The 16,993-nt window shown below is 38.3% G+C and overlaps 1 protein-coding gene across 3 annotated transcripts in view; it reads left to right on the top strand.

Annotated features, from left to right (window-relative positions):
• Positions 1-16,993, top strand: part of WDR41 (WD repeat domain 41) — a 56,439-nt gene that overhangs the window by 30,715 nt on the left and 8,731 nt on the right. For all 3 annotated transcript variants that reach the window (XM_036280897.1, XM_036280896.1, XM_036280898.1), the window contains 4 exons: positions 941-1,052; positions 5,960-6,022; positions 10,208-10,318; positions 15,971-16,155. In XM_036280897.1, coding sequence (XP_036136790.1) covers positions 941-1,052; positions 5,960-6,022; positions 10,208-10,318; positions 15,971-16,155 — 471 coding nt within the window. The remainder of the gene's footprint in view (positions 1-940; positions 1,053-5,959; positions 6,023-10,207; positions 10,319-15,970; positions 16,156-16,993) is intronic.

Genomic DNA, 16,993 nt, shown 5'->3' with positions numbered 1-16,993 from the left:
GTATATTCATACAGTGGAATATTATTTAGTAATAAAAAGGAATAAAATACTGATATTAAAAATTTGACAAGCTGATCCTAAAATTCATGTAGAAGTGGAGTAGGACCTCTTGAAATGTAAACTGCATTGATTATTTTCAACCTTTATTATTCCAGCAGTTTTAAAAGTGATCCCACCCTCAACCCAAGTAGAACCTTCTTGTTTTCATTTTTTTATTCTCACTTGTTCATGCCCTTGTGCTCACTTTTTGATGGTGAGGAGAGTATACTATTAAAGGTGTGGACTTTAAGGTACTGTTAAAGGTAAAGGACTTCTACAAACCTTGAAATGCTTTCCTTAGTCAGTAATGATGAGATATTAATTTGAAGATACACAAAAACTAAGGTTATATTTTCAGTTTTATTTAAAAAGCAGTTTATTTTAAGCCTTGTATATTAGTTGTCTATTACTAAATAACAGATTACCTCAAAACTTAGTTGCTTAAAACAAGTATCTCACAGTGTGTGTGGTCAAGAATAGAGAGCAGCTTAGCTGGATGGTTCTGGTTCATTGTCTCATGATGTCATCTGAAGGCTTGACTGGGTGTGCAGTTCCTAGGGGCTTACATGCTTAGGTAGTGTTGTGCGGAGGCATCACTTCTTTGCTATGTGGGTCTTTCTCCATATGGCTGCTTGTGTAGGTGTTTGCCCCGGAGTGAGTATTCAGGAGAGAACAAGGAGGAAGCCACCATGTCTCATGTCTTAGTCTTACAAGTCACCCACTGTCCATTGTGCCACATTCTGTTCATTAGAAGCTATTCATGTGGGAGAGCTCACATTCAAGGGGAGGATAATTAAGCTTCACCTCTTGAAGGAAAGAGTATAAAGGATTTGGGACATATTTTAAAACCTCCAGTGAATACATGAACTTGAAACTGACATATTTCTCATGAATTTTGCAGTGTTTAACTGTTCTTCAGAGACTAGATGTTTGGCTCTCTGGTGGGAATGACCTCTGCGTGTGGAACCGAAAATTAGATCTCCTGTGTAAGACCAGTCACCTTTCTGATACAGGTAAAAAACAAATCAAGGTCATTGTGAACCATGATTGACAGACTCTAAAAGACACAGTGAATCTTCAAAGAGACTTTCCATGAACAAAGGGGGGTACTTTTCAGTTCTGAATATAACATGTAGCCGTATTCTCCAGTTTGGCGAAGGACCATGTAAAATATATTTCCATTCCAAACTGGAAGAAGACTCCCCTCCTTGATCCCCCTCATCCCTTCTAGCCAACTTCCTCAGAAGTGCCCAAGAAAAACCTTTTCATGTATGTTTCTTGGGCCATATTCCTAAACGGAGATTGATGAGCATGTTGATACCTGGAAGCAGATTTTTATGACTTTACAATAGCATTTTATTTTTTATTTTTTAGATCATTGGACTCTCAATAGATTTCTAAGGATGACCTCATTTTACAATTGGTTTTACTAAAAAGTGTATTCTTGAGCAAACTTACTAACAAAATTATATTTTCTCAGAATTCTGGTGACATACATTTTTGGTTCTAACAGAAAAAATCAGTTTTGAGTTCTATTGATACCAAAGATCTTAAAAAATAAAATTAAAATTTACTCAGAGTAAAAAATATTTAAGTATAAATGAGTAAATTTAAATGACAATAACCTTGAAGTCTATGATAACAGTATTAACTATTTTTGTTCTAAAAGTAATCAAATGAACCATGGACATCCCAGAAAAGAATATTATTAAGCATATTGTTGACATCCTAAAGGTAGTGGGAACACTGTGAATTGAACATGCAGTTCATAATTGGAACTAGCTTATTTCTACATAAATATTATAAAATGTGAAAATAATGTGATATCTTAGCAAAATTAAATCCATACCTTAGTAGCATTTACAGTTTAACCTTTTGGTTCAACATTTGACCACTGGTAATCTTGTTTGAATCCAGAGTGTATTTTTATGTTTTCCATTATCATGAGTTATATCTCTTTATTTACATGTACGTATTTCTTACATTAGCTGGTCGTGGTCTGTGAACTTTACTCCATGAATAATTAGTACAGACATATGTTGGACATATTGCAGATTTGGTTCCAAACCACCACAATAAAGTGAATCTTGCAGTAAAGTGAGTCTCGTGATTTTTTTTTTTTTTGGTTTCCTAGTGCATATTAAAGTTACATTTACACTATCCTGTAGTCCATTAAGTGTACAATAGCAGTTGGTGTAAAAACTCTATATAGCTTAACTAAAAAATACTTGATTGCTAAAAAAATGCTCACCATCATCTAAGTTTTCAGTGAATCATCATCTTTTTTGATGGTGGAGGGTCTTACCTCAGTATTGAAGGTTGCTGACCGATCAGGGTGGTGGTTGCTGAAGGTTGTGGTGGCCGTGACAGTTTGTAAAAACACAATGACAAGGAAGTTTGCCTCACCAATTGACTGCTTTCGTGAATGGTTTCTCTGCAGCCTGTGATGCTGTTTGATAGCATTTTATTCACAGTAGAACTTCTTTCAAAATTGCAGTCAGTCCTCCCAAGCCCTGACAGTGCTTTATGAACTAAGTTTATGAATGTTCTAAATCTGGTGTTGCCACTCAACAGTCTTCCCAGCGTCTTCACCAGGAGCAAATTCCATCTCAAGAAAACACTTTCTTTGCTCATCCCTGAGAAGCAACTCCTCCTCTGTTCAAGTTTGCCATGAAATTGCAGCAGTTCAGGCACATCTTCAGGTTCCGCTTCTAATTCTGGTTCTTTTGCTATTTCCACCATATCTGCAGTTACTTCCTCCAGTGAAGTCTCAAGCTCCTCAGTCATGTATGAGGGTTGAAATCAACTTTTTCCAAACTCCTGTTAATGTTGATATTTTGACCTCGTCCCATGAATCGTGCATGTTGCTCATAGCATCTAGAATGGTGAATCCTTTCCAGAAGGTTTTCAATTTATTTTGCTCAGATCCATTAGAGGAATTACTAGCTATGGCAGCTCTAGCCTTACAAAATGTATTTCTTAACTAATAGGATTTGAACATCAAAATTACTGCTTGATCCCTGGGCTGCAGAATGGATGTTGTATTAGCAGGCATGAAAACAACATTAATCTCACACATCTCCCATCAGAGTTCTTGGTGACCCAGGTGCATTGTCACTGAGCAGTCATATTTTGAAAGGAATCTTTTTTTTCTAAGCAGTAGGGTCTCAACAGTGGGCTTAAAATGTTCAGTAAACCATGTTGTAAACAGACGTGCTGTCATCCAGGCTTTGTTGTTCCATTCATGGAGCACTAGCAGAGTAGATTTAGCATAATTCTTTAGGGCCCTAGGACTTTCAGTGGTAAATGAGCTTTGGCTTCACTTAAACTCACCAGCTGCATTAGCCCCTAACAGGAGAGTCAGCCTGTCCTTTAAAGCTTTGAAGCCAGGCATCGACTTCTCTCCAGCTGTGAAAGTCCTAGATGACATCTTCCTATAGAGGCTTTTTCGTGTATGTTGCTAATCTGTTTCATGAGCCACTTCCATTGATTGTCTGAGCTGGACTTTCTGAATAACTTACTGCAGCTTCTACAGCAAGTGTTTCACCTTGCACTTATGGAGAAGGCTTCTTTTCTTCGACCTCATGAGCTAACCTCTGCTAGCTTCAGACTTTTCTTCTGCCTCACCTCTCTCAGCCTTCAGAGAATTGAAGACACGGATTTTCTCTGCAGTAGTCTTTAAGGGAATGTTGTGGCTGGTTTGATTTTCTATCCAGACCACTAAAACTTCATATCAGCAATAAGGCTGTTTCACTTTCTTATTAATCATATATTCACTGGAATAACACTTTTAATTTTCTTCAAGAACTTTTTCTTTGCATTCATAAAACTTGGCTAACTGGTACAAAAGGCCTGGCTTTCAGCCTGTCTCAGTTTTTGGCATGCCTTCCTCACTAAGCTTAATCATTCTAGCTTTTGATTTAAAGTGGGAGACCTGTGACTCTTCCTTTCACCTGAACACTTAGAGTCAATTGTAGGTAATTAATTGGCCTAATTTCAATGTTGTTGTATCTTAGGGACTAGGGAGGCCTGAGGAGAAGGAGAGAGACGGGGAATGGCTGGTCGGTGGAGCAGTCAGAACTCACACAGCATTTATGGGTTAAGTTGACCGTCTTATATGGGCACAGTTCATGGTGCCCCAAAACAATTGCAACAGTAACATCAAATATCACTGCTCACAGATCACCATAAAAAATATAATAATAATAAAAAACTAAATATTGTGAGAATTACCAAGATGTGACACAGAGACAAGAAGTGAGCAAATGTTGTTGGAAAAATGGTGCTGGTAGGCTTGCTCAGTACAGGGCTGTCACAAAACTTCCGTTTGTAAAAGACGCAGTATCTGCCAAGTTCAATAAAGCGGAGGGCAATAAAATGAGGAATGCCTGTAACTATGCTGTGAAATGTTGACATCAGGGCTAAAACAAATCTTTTTTATGTTAATGAAAATAACCACTGATTATTGCAATCTCCCTTTATTTTGCAAGTTACCTTAATCAGAGTAATGCCCTGCTTATCAGTTTCTTGACAGAGCAGAATCCTTGGATAGAATCTACTGGAAAGCTCTGAAAAGGCCACATACATTACCCCTGGTGAGCTTTTCGTGATTTCCAAATCACTGGGTGCCAGGTAGTTAGTTGGCAGTACTTTTATTAGACTGTGATCTCATGAAGCTCCTTTCATAGGCCCTGCTCGATCTGTGGGCTAGCAGGGCTTTTAGGGGCAGTTATTCCATATTTGGACGTAAGCAAAGCTAATCTTAGTATGATGCAGTTGGAAGGGCCTTGGACTAAAAGACAGGTCATCCATGCTTTTTCCAGTGATGTGTTCTGTGATTCTGTGTATTAAATTGCTACTTAAATTACTGAGTGTCCATTATTGTCACTTCACAAATAATTTGATGAACATTTTTTAAAGTTTCCTGCATGTAGAATTCTCTTCTTCCTACCCCTCCCTGTGCTCCCCTATCTTTTTACTTTATCTTGTACCACTGACTCCTCCCTTTTCCCCTCCTCTACGATCACTCCTCCTTGAACTTGGGAAATGCGTAGTGTACTATTAGAACAACACTATACGGCGAAAAGATTTGAGAGAGAATTACTCCCGAAACTACAAGAGGGCTAGTCTTTTCGTGGGTGAGAAGGTAAAGCAAACGAGTAGAATATTTTCCAAATTTGATTATATGTTATAAATTACCTATATTTCATAATGGGAAAATTAACTTTAATTGTTTTGTTTTGTTTTTGCCTACACATGTGGTTCTGAATGTAAAACATCAGTTCTTTAAGTCTTACTGACAAAAGTAATAATTATAACACATTACAAAGTTAACATATGTTACAGAAGTTATGGTTACCCTTAAATCATTTCATGATTCAGCTATAAAAAGATACTCAGAACTCCCTATTTAAATAAGTGAAATAAGTAGAATGTTGAATCTGATTATTCCAGTAATACAAGGAATTTTGTAAATGTATTATCTGATTATAAACATGCTATTTAAAAGCCACTCTCTTAGCTGTTGACTGTTGGCTAACTCATTTACTGCCAGGACCCCACTCAGGATTCTTACATTTAAATTAAGGAAAATGCCAATTTTATATCTCATTTGAGCTAGATATCTTGTAAGTGGTGATGGTGATTATTTAAGGGATCCCTGGTAAATAAGTTCACCATAATAGTAACAGTGTTCAAAGTGTATATCCTACCCTTAGTAGATGAATAATGTCTTCCATAGGCCTCACCTGTTTTTCATAAAATCATTTTCTGTGTATAAGCAGGTGTTCTGTAGAAAATTGTGTGTGCTTCATTGTGACTACTCCCTTTGTAGTAAGTGACTGACAAGACCGAGAATGTTTTTGTTTTTGATGTAATCCATGAAGAAAATAATTTGACCTTTGTTTTATATATTTTGAAGGGATCAGCGCTTTGATTGAAATACCTAAGAACTGTGTCGTGGCAGCAGTTGGCAAAGAACTGAGTGAGTATGACTCATTTTTTCTTCTATTTTTTTAAATTTTAAAGTAGAACTTGTATACACATTTTGGAAAGACTAGTTAGTATTTCATTTAAGAAACATCTATCTGCCCCTGCCCAAGTCGTGGCCTCCTGGGATTGTTGAAGTGATCTGTAGACTGAGATATTTTTCAAGACATTAGGTTAGTTTTTGTACGGCTCTTATTCTAACACAGCCAGGTGGGGCCAGAGGACCCCCTCCTCTCGTGCCAAGGAAGGCCCTTTACATCCACAGTCCTCTCTGTCACTGATCTATACGCATATACTTGTTTAGCAAAAAATTGAACCACATAAAGCAACTGTCAGCATTTTGGGAACTAAAAACATCTTGAAGGAGGATTATTTGGGGAATTCACTAAGGTAGGAACTGTGGAGATTTTGCCTCAGGAAGCCAGAATGGGTTCCAGTTTCTTTGGGGGAGTTTATGCCCTTTCTCTTAGTGTAGTGGAATAGCAGAGGGAGGGGTAGCAAGAGGAATTTTGTAAATGTATAATTAAGGATGAACATTTGAAGGCCACTTTCTTAGCTGTTGACTGGTGGCTAACTCTTTGGTGCCAGGGAGCCCACAGTGAAGGATGCCTTTTGTGCTCGCTGCCTTGCGAGTGGGATTTGGGTGCCGGATTGATAGAGTGAAGCTGCTTCCTTGAAGACTTCTTCTTATGTAGCCCAGGGGCATTTGATATTGTTTATGATGCTACTTCTTCCAGGCACCAGCCCTGAGATTGGCTGTGACCATCAGTTGGCATATTTGCAAAATTCAATGAGACGTGAGCTAATTGTTCCCCATTTATTCACTGCTGCTATCTGCAGCTTCCATTGCTTTGCAGTGAGGACAGTTTCTCCTCCTTCAGCTGACCTTTCCATGTGTAACTGTGTCTGAGATGTAATTTTGTATTCCCTGTGCTTGTCCTTTCTTTTCTTAAAGTAGTTTCTGAAGGCATTATGCTTTTTGTTTATTATTTTTTCTTTTTTCTGCCTTGCAGAAATTTAATCTTCCCATGTTCTCCATTGAGCTGGAATGATGCTTACCCCCCCCTCCACCCCCCACCCCCCACACACACACCTTTCTTCTCTTGTAGCTCATCAGTCACTTTGTATTTTTCTGGTTTGATTCTGACTCAGTGGTTCTCAGACTTCAGTGTGCATTAGAATGACCAGAAGGGCTTGTTAAAAACACAAATTACTGGGCTTTGCCCCCCCACCCCGAGTTTCTAATTCAGAAAGTCCAGACTCGGGCCTGAGCCCTGCAGTTCTAACAGGTTCCCAGACAGTGCTGAGTTTGAGGACTGCTGCTCTCAGGATTTGGACCAATTTCTTCCCATCTCACTAGTGTTGCTCTACTCAGGCTCTTGTCTCCGTTCTTGCCTGGAATGTTGCGTTAAATCTACTTTTCTCCTTCCTCTACTCTACTGCTTGTCATTCTGATACCTTCTATTCCTCTAGTTTAGTGCTTCTCACTTACATTCTTCAGCAGATGCTGGAGGGATCTATCTAAAATGCAGGTCACTCCCCTGCTTAAAAGCCTCGGTGGCTTCCTGTTGCCTAGAGCCCTGGTTTCTATACTCAAATTTATGACTAGTACATAAGTTCAGAGTTTTGGAGATCCATCACAGGGTTCCCAGATTTTTATTTTGCTTAGTAAATCGAACAGAAAACAAAAAAACTCAAGCTATCATTTACCACCCTCATTTTGTAAAAATTACTTTTTAACAAAGTGTGAAGAACATGATCTCAGAAAAAAAGAATAGGACTTTGAATAGAATATATTTACTTTCATGTGGCCCTTATTTTCTCTCATTTTTGCCTGAGATGAATGAAATATTTGCCCTAGAGGACCAATGTAAGTTCATCACTACCCTGCAGGATGAAGCGAAACTTTTTGACATATCAAAGGGGCCTCTATTGTCTTCCTTCTACTATATCACTTGCTTGTCAATACTGAATTGCCAGGGATTCCCCCACCTGAGGTGTTCCTCACCTTCACGCCTTTATTTCTGCTGTTTTATCATGTCAGGCTTGTCCTCCTACCCATTGTCCTCTGTGCTCTGGCTAATTTCTACTTACTCTAAGAGCTCAGCTCCCGTATCTTTTTTTTTGAGGAAGAATGCTTGCTTACCTAATGCTTTCCCTCCCAGAAGTTTTTCTACTGTGTTATAATAATCTCACATCTATCGTTCCATTTACTACTTTAAAAAAAGACTTCTGTTTGCTTTTTCTCTCCTTCCCCTCTCCTTCAGAATGTGAGCTCCTTGGCCACTGGGATGTTCTTATTCATTTTTCTGTTGACAGATAAGAGACTTTTATGGAATGAATTGGTGAATTCATCGAAATACTAGTAAAAGCAACAATAGTGCCTTAACTGAAGTCAGAGTATCATCTAAAATAACAGGAAGAAATGAAAGTTGGTTTTATTAAGAAAGTAATTTATAAAAATACACAATATTCTGTAAAATGTTCTTAATTTTTACTTAATTTTATCACAAAATAAATATGAAGTGCTATCCTTTCTTATGGAACAGTACATTTCATTCCGGTAAATGGAGTATCTTGTCTCTTTCCAAGGCCAAGCTTGGTTTCAAATTAAGCTCCATTCCAGCTTCTCCTTTTCTGCGTGAGGGCTCCTTTCGACAGGAAGTGTCATTTCTGTGTACCAGCCACACACACAGTGATCGGAGCTTCCCTCGCTGAGCAAGGCTGTCAGCGCTGAAGCCTCAGCCTGGCTCAGAGGCTAGGGTTTCTCTTTTGTTTTCTGATTTAATTCATATTTGTTTTATCTTCTTGAAGTTGTTACTTGTCTATAGAGACCATATTTATGGACTCACTAAACAGTTTAATGTTATCTTTAGTGCTTTGTAGTTCTTTGTAGAAACCTATTTTGTAGGTTTCTTTTTTTCTTTTTGTCATTATTTCAGGTTATTATCTCCATTAGTTTGATTAAACAATACATTGCTTTTTATTCCACAATCCCAATCTCAAGATCATTTGGTAGTATTTCAACAAAATAGAATTTTCATACAACTTTGATAGGTATGAGGAAGGATTCCCTTTTTCTTTTGACAGCCACAGTTGAATGTAAATGGCGGTCAGGATTAAATAACCCTGCTAGAGATTTGTCCATTGGTAAAAATTGTCCAGAGACAGAATGAAATGTGGCACAGATCTGTTTTCCAGGGAGGAATGTGAGAAAGAAAAGAGACTTTAATAATTAGCCACCACTTGGAAAGGTATGCCCACTGAGAACTTCCTACTTCTAAGATATTAGTCATCTTAATCTGTGAGCGTCCACAGCCCTGGATAGAGTGGCATATTATAGCCACTAATATATCTGTTACAAGTTTGTTCGTCAGTCTCACTACCACTCTAGACTGTGAGTATTTCAGGGCAGTGATGGGCCTTGTTCATATTAGGGATCTACTGTCCTGGAACACAGTAGATGTTAAGTAAATGTTTGCTGATGGAATCATTCCAGTTTATTTGATTTTGGGTTTGCTGTATTTATTAAAGTTAAGATTTACATTATTTTAAATAAAACTATTTGTTAAAGTCAGATAATGAGTAAAGCAACACATTTAAAATCTATAGTCAAAAGAACTGTATGGCACACAAAAATTATAAGGCACAGTCTCTTCAGAGAATTTATACTTTAAAGGTGTATGACTAGGTATCAAGAAAAGTTAAAAAAAGTAAAAGCGGCTTCTGAAGTCTTCTCTGAGTTGAAGTTCAACATGCATTTGTAGCTTGTGTTGCAGTAATGCTCACTGGCCTGGGAACATGAGTAGAGAAAGCCTGTGGTAGAGATGATTCAGGGGTGTGGGCCAGTCACTGGCTAGGGAGGGCGTGAGGCAGGATGGTTGGACTGCAGTGGACCCTGGAAAGGATGGGGCATCACGGTTGGCAGTGGGGTAGAGGAGTTTTAATAAAGGAACAGAGTTCTAGGCACACATTCACTTGGGATTTTAGTAGATCATTTCAAATATCTCAAGCATTTGAAAGAAATATTTTAAAGTAGTATGAATAAGACACCCTTTGGAGATGGGTTTTTAATATTTTAGACATTTATAACTTAATGAAATACTGGCATTTTAAGCAGAAATATGATTTTATCTTTTTTGACCATTTTAAGAAAAAATTATATTTGTCTTTCATTCAGTAATTTTCAGGTTGGTAGCACCCACAGAAGGATCACTGGAATGGGATATTCTTGAAGTTAAGCGCCTCCTTGATCACCAGGATAACATTCTTTCATTGGCCAATGTCAATGGTAAGCTCATTGTGTGCATGTTAATATTATGTAAAATTTTGCGCTTGTTAATATAACCTGTTATGAGCTCCAGCCTTTGTTCCAGGATTTCTAGAATTATCTTCATTAAAATAATACTTTTATTTAGTAGGGATTGGCAGTCTCTCATACAGTACTGTGAAATTCAAGGCAGTGGAACTGATCAGGTCTCATATTGGTAGGGGTAAGATTTAGGCACAAGGAGAATAGAGTGAGCAGAGAGAAGAGATGAGGAGAGCATCGTTATCCCAGGCTCTGCGGGATGATTGTATAGGCTGTCAGTTAGTACAGCCTACCTATGTTTGGTAGCCTTTCGGCGTTTCTGGCAAAAAGGTCCTCTTTTGTAGACCACATGGTATTATACAGTAAGTTACACACTTACATTTGAATGAGCAGGATTTAGGGCAGTTGTTTTTATGAGTAAAGACTCTCAGAAAATAACAGCAAACTAAGGTAAAGGTCTGCAGAAAATGGGTCATATCTGTCCCTCCTCATGGTTGTGAGTTTTGACTTGCCAGACATCCTGTTTAGTGTCATAATGATTTTAATCAGTATCTCCAGTGAGCCCAATCTGACATCAGATGGCAGGATAGGATCCCAATCCACAGATCCTGGGATTTACCTAGTTCACTTTAAAATAAAGTGACATCTTATATTATCAGAGTTGTTCTGGGTAATCTGAATTCCATGGTCAGATGAGAGGCCTCCTGGGTGGATTTACTTTGCTAGTCTGGAGGGGACTGTAAAAGGTGTCCTGTAAGGATGCCAAGAATATGGTACAGTGGGAGGACTGGACTGTACACCCTGACCTGAGACCCAGGTTGACTCTTTGTGAGCAATACTTTGCAAACATGTGGCAAAGGGAAAGAGGGGCACAGACGGCACTAAGTGTAGTCTCCATTTGTGTGCCATTCAGTCATATTTTCTGGTACATCAGTGGGAATGTCCCTCACACCTTCCAGTCCTCCTCCCCAGTAGCCATCTTCTTGTACAGCCCAGCTGGAAGTCTTTCTGAGGACCAGATTTGTCTATGGTGATGGAAGTAACAATGTTGGGGGCACTTTATGTCTCTCTGAGGTCTCTTTTTCCACTAGCCATGGATGGCAGCACAAAAGGCAAGTTCTTATATTTGGAGGACCCTCTGGCACCGAGCCATAAGCTCCAAGGCCTCAGAGCTGCTGCAAAAAGACTGCTGTGTTCTGACCCATTACACTGGTCATGCCTACTTGTCTTGTATTAGTGGCAAAGCATTGGTACATTGAGCCAGCATGGTTCCATAATAAAATTGATGGGAGGTTACTGATGTAGCCTTAACTTCATGGCACTTCTTTTGCTATGTGATATGTAGAGAAGTTTATAACAGCTTAACCAAGAAAGGTTTCTTCAAGTATTTCTTTGCCACTTTCTTAAGGGAGGGAAATGGAAAACTGAAACAAAAAATTAATGAAAACTACAGAAAAGCCCTAGTACTTTTTACTTGATAAACTCCATGACTGTAAAACAACACTACAGATAATAAGGATACATAGGAATCATATATGGACGCGTAGTCTGGCAATACTGGAACATGATGTTGTGACAGTCTGATCTTGGATGTAGGCATGTCTGCCTTGCTGCAGATGTTGGCAGTTCTGAAATGATTACGTTGTACAGTTCTCTGCTCCAACCTCAGCCCCGCTTCTTTGTCCCACCAATTCCAATGCAAGGTGTGGCCAGTTGCTGGGTTTATAACTCACAAGGGAAGTGCATTTTCAGTGAGGTGGCCCCAGGGCAGCCTTGGAATGGTAGACAGAACTCCCACAGATGTGAATAGTGAATACAAGGTGTGCCGAAGAGATCTGAATGCCTGGGCAGAAGTATCTCTGAGACAGACATACAAGATAACCTTGCTTTTCTCTGCTGCCAAAAGGCTCTGGGTGCCTCATTCTTTATTTTATTCCTTTTCTTGTTTTGTGCTACAACATGGTGTGGTAGTCACAAAGGATTAGTACTTATGAGGGATGGATGGGTAGACAGATGCCAGGTGAGATTTTCATACTAAGTGGCTCTTGAAAGTCCATTCACATACAATACATCATTGGGGTTGTTTGGTGTGAAACATTTTGAATGACCGGTTTGGGAATATAAATAATTTACACAGCGATAAACTGCATTGACTTAGGTGTATGCCAATAATCGTGGTTTTATTTATTTTTTATTTACTTTTAGAGAGAGGAAGCGGGGAGAGAGAAATGTGAGAAACATTGATGGGCTGCCTCCCACACGAGTCCTGACCTGGGATTGAACCCACAGCTTGAGTATGTGGCCTGATAGGGAATTGAACTGCCCCTTTTGTTGTATAGGACAATGCTCCAACTCAGCCACACCAGTCAGAGCCAGTAATTTTGTTTTTAGTGAAAAATTCAGCTGGGCACGCATACTTTTATCTGTTGCATAGATGAATCACATGCACTTGGAGGATTAAGTCAGAGCAGGCAACTTTGTGTTCTCAGTAGGTTACATTAACTGTATGGACACATGCAGCTAGAGTCAAGAATCTTCACTCCTCAGTTTCTCTAGTTCTTTTGTAGTTTGACTGAAACTGGAAAGAGGAGGAAAAAGGATGTAAAAGAAGGTCATGGAAAGATTAGTACTCCCTTAACTTCCCCACTATTAAAATTAGAAGCCTGTTTCTCTCCACAGATGAGAAATGAACGTAGAGCAAATTCTATAGATAGAGTCTGTTGATAAACTGTAGAAAGTGGACTTGGAACCAAGACAAAATAATGTTTACATGCATAATAGCTGGTAATTCTTTATTTCTAAGAGGTTATTCATCTAGTTATTTGAGATTTCTGTCCTGCTGGTTTATTTGATAAATGGAATAATTAAATCATAATTATTCATGTGTGTATTCCTAGATGTTTTAATACCATTAATATGGAATAATACCAGGGGCTCAAAATAATACCAGGACTCAAAGATAACATTTGATGTCTTTTTAAAATGGATAAACATTTATTATTTAATTTGATTTTTACATGCATTCTCATTTAATGCATGAGAAATCCAAGCTAGAGAAAGGATAAATGACTTTCGAAAGACCACATGGCTAGATATAGGCAAAGCCAAAATTAGAACTTGGCTTTCTAGACTCAGGCTGCATTGTTCTATTCTACTTACCCTAAATATGTAAAAATTAAAATAAATTACATTTCTTCATGATAATTTTTAGTCTAAGCAGTTGAACATTTTCTATTAAATATATAATCTGTAAAATGTCTTACTTAGTTGGCCCACTAATTTCATTTTCTGTAAAGGATTTAAAATTTGTTCTTGTACAAGTAATAGATTGGTAGGGTAAGAAAAATAGTAGAAAAATGAGAAAATAATGAGAAACATAACAAATGTAAAAATTAAATTCTCCCACCATACAGTATTAAGCACTCGTCTGTACACTTCCAGGTGTTTTGCTGGACGTGTGTGTGTGTGTGTGTGTGTGTGTGTGTATGATGAATATATTTCCATATCAATATAAACATACTTTACAACTTAATTTTTATTAACAACATTACTGTTTTATTTTGTGGATATCTTATTTATTTAATCCCAAATTGTATGTTTAGGTTATCTTCAGATTTTTAATATTATGTATAACAACCTTGTTGCATGTCTTTTATATATACTTTCCTCTGGATAAATTCCTAGAAGTAGACTTGTTGAATAAATGGGTTTACTTTTTTTTTTTTAAGGTTTTGATGCATATTTCCAAATTTGAAGGGATTATACTACTTTATACTAGAACGTTAGTAGTGTGTGAGTGTGCTGATTTCCTTTGCCTTGCTAGCATTTGGGTGTTTTTCTCTTTTATAATCTTTCCCAATTTACAAGTCAGGAAGTTTGCTCATTGCTTTTAGATTTTTTTCATTATTAAGGGAATTGAACATCTTTTCACATGTTCACTGACCATTTATATTTCTTGTTCTGCCGGTTCAGGTCTTTTGCCCGTTTTTTTCTGCTGTAATATTTATCTTGTTCCTAATGATTTCCAAGAACTCCTTATGTATCAAGTATAATAAACCTGTTTTTCCCTGGCTGGGTGGCTTGGATGGAGCGTCGTCCCGTATACCAAAAGGTTGCGCATTCAGTTCCTGGTCAGGGCTCGTATGGGAGGCAACTGATTGATGTTTCTTTCTCACATCGATGTTTCTCTCTCTAAAAAAAAAATCAATAAAAAAAAAAACATATCCTCAGGTGAGAATTAAAAAAAAACAAAACTCCTCCTATTTTGACATTTAAGTTGCAAATTTTCCCTCACTTTTTAAATGTATGAATTTTTTTTGCTAAGCAGATATTAACTCAGGTACCTTTCCCCAATCCCCACCCTGCATCCTTTAGAACCTTATAAGTACTCCATATTCATAAAGTATTCACTTCTATTTTCTTCAATCCATTAAGTATCTTTAACGTTTTAATCTTTTTGAAACTCATTTTGATGTGAAATAACAGGAAATATGTTTATTGAGCTCTGCCCCAATTTCTTGGCACAGAGGTCCTAAAAGCCCTTGTGGTTTCCAAGGTGATAGGAGCATACAGAGCATCTCTTGTTCTGATATTTGGCATGATATTTCTTGACCTAGGGTACTAAATCTCTTGGAATTTCCTGGGTGATAGCAGTGTCTTTTGTTCTAATGAGGCCACTTTTTCTTGGTGGCTTCTGGATGGGTCTGGTTACCAGAAAAACCAAACCATGATTAGAAGCTTGGAATTTTCAGCCCTATCCCCCATTCTCCAGAAAGGGGAAAGGGGCTGGAAGTGGAATTAATAATTGGTCCTGCCTACATGATGAAGCGTCCGCAGCAATCCCACAGTATGGGGTTCTGGGCGCTTCTGGTTTCTGAGCCTGTGGAGGAGCTGGGAGAGGGCAGGAAACTGCAGGCCTCCCGCGCTCCGTGCCCTGTACATCTTCTCCACCTGGGTGTTCATCCCTGTCCTTCATCATGCTCTTATAACACACTGGCAAACATGCTGTACGCTGCTTCCTGAGTTCAGTGAGCTGCTCAACAAACTGATTGAACTTGAGGTGGATGTGAGAACCTCTGATTTATAACTGCTGGGTCAGAAGCACAGGTAACAAGTTGGACTTGCTATTGGCATCTGAAGGAGGCAGACTTGTGGGACTGAACCCTTAACCTGTGACATCTGGTGCTCTCTCCAGGTAGGTAGTGTCAAAGCGAAGTTAAATTGTAGGTCACCTAGCTGTTGTCACACCGCTTGGTTTGGGAGAAGCCCACATCTGGTGTCAGAAGTGTTGTGAGTATGAGAGTCAAGGAGACACATAGGAGAAGTGTTGGTTTTCTAAATAGTACATGAGCCTAGGTAAGGTTCTTTTATTTTTGTTCCCCAAATACTTAACCAAATATTCCAGCATGAGGTATTTCTTTGCTCATTAATTGAAATGCAATCATTATCCTGTACTAAATAAGTAAACGAGTCTGTTTCTGGTTTACTTGTTCTGTTATATTCACTGTTCTGTTTGGATTATCTGGGTACCTGACTATTATTGCGGTTTTATAGAGCATTACTATGGGCAGTCCATTCATTTTTACCTGTAGGTAAATGATCAGTAATGAGACATATATGAACTCTGCCTAGATTTGAATTTTGTAACTGGCTCCCATGTTGGAGAGCTGATCATCTGGAATATCCTGGACTGGACCGTGCAGGCCTGTGAACGCAACTTCTGGGACCCATCTCCACAGCTGGACACTCAGCAAGAAATAAAACTCTGTCAGAAACCAAATGACATTTCTATTCATCATTTCACATGGGATGAAGAGGTAAAAAAAAAAATCGTGAAAATAGCTATAAATTTGCCCTTTTTTTGTTGTTGTTAATCCTCACCTGAGGATATTTTTCTATTGATTTTTAGACAGAGTGGAAGGGAGGGAAGGGGGGAGAGAGAGAGAAACATTGATGTGAGAGAGACACATCAACTGGTTGCGGGGGACCCAACTGCAACCAAGTTATGTTCCCTGGACTGGGAATCGAACCTGTGACTCTGGGATCCATGGGCTGATGCTTTAACTGCTGAGCCAAACCAGCCAAGGCTATATTTTTTGTTTTCTTTGCACTTCTCTTACTTTAAAAGCAAAACAATAGGGTAAGACTGAGGTACAGAACACTAATATACTCAAAGATTAAGTTTCTTTATACCCTTTAATGGTAAAACAGTAGGGTTTCACAAAAGCTGGAAACTAGATTTCTAAGAGTTGTAAAAAGTTGTGTCCTAAAAATTATATACATTCTTAATTTTCTCTTTTTAAAACCTTTTTCACTTTTTGAAAAAGTATTTAAAAAGGTTTTTCATTTTGCCTTTTAATCTTTAAAAGTTTGATGCTTATTAACTACTATAAATGCTTGATAAAACATTACTCAGTTTTATTTTCCTTTTATAGGGCGTTCTTTCTACGGGGGGCATTAATTATTGATAACAGGTGATTGATAGAGCGATTCTGTTGACTCACTGCAGCCTAAAAGCTCATTAATTCTCTAGGCGTGTTTTTCTTTGTGTCCTTGGATAAATCACTTAAACTCTGCACAGATTCCCTGGTCTATGCAACTAGTTTCTGGGGTTTCTTTGCATTGAATGCTACCACTAGGGTTCTAAATTTTAGC

Source organism: Molossus molossus, unplaced genomic scaffold (assembly GCF_014108415.1).
Source record: "Molossus molossus isolate mMolMol1 unplaced genomic scaffold, mMolMol1.p scaffold_m16_p_3, whole genome shotgun sequence".
Taxonomy (NCBI): Eukaryota; Metazoa; Chordata; class Mammalia; order Chiroptera; family Molossidae; genus Molossus; species Molossus molossus.
The sequence above is the reverse complement of the archived record's forward strand: the minus strand, read 5'-3'. Positions and strand labels throughout refer to the sequence as shown.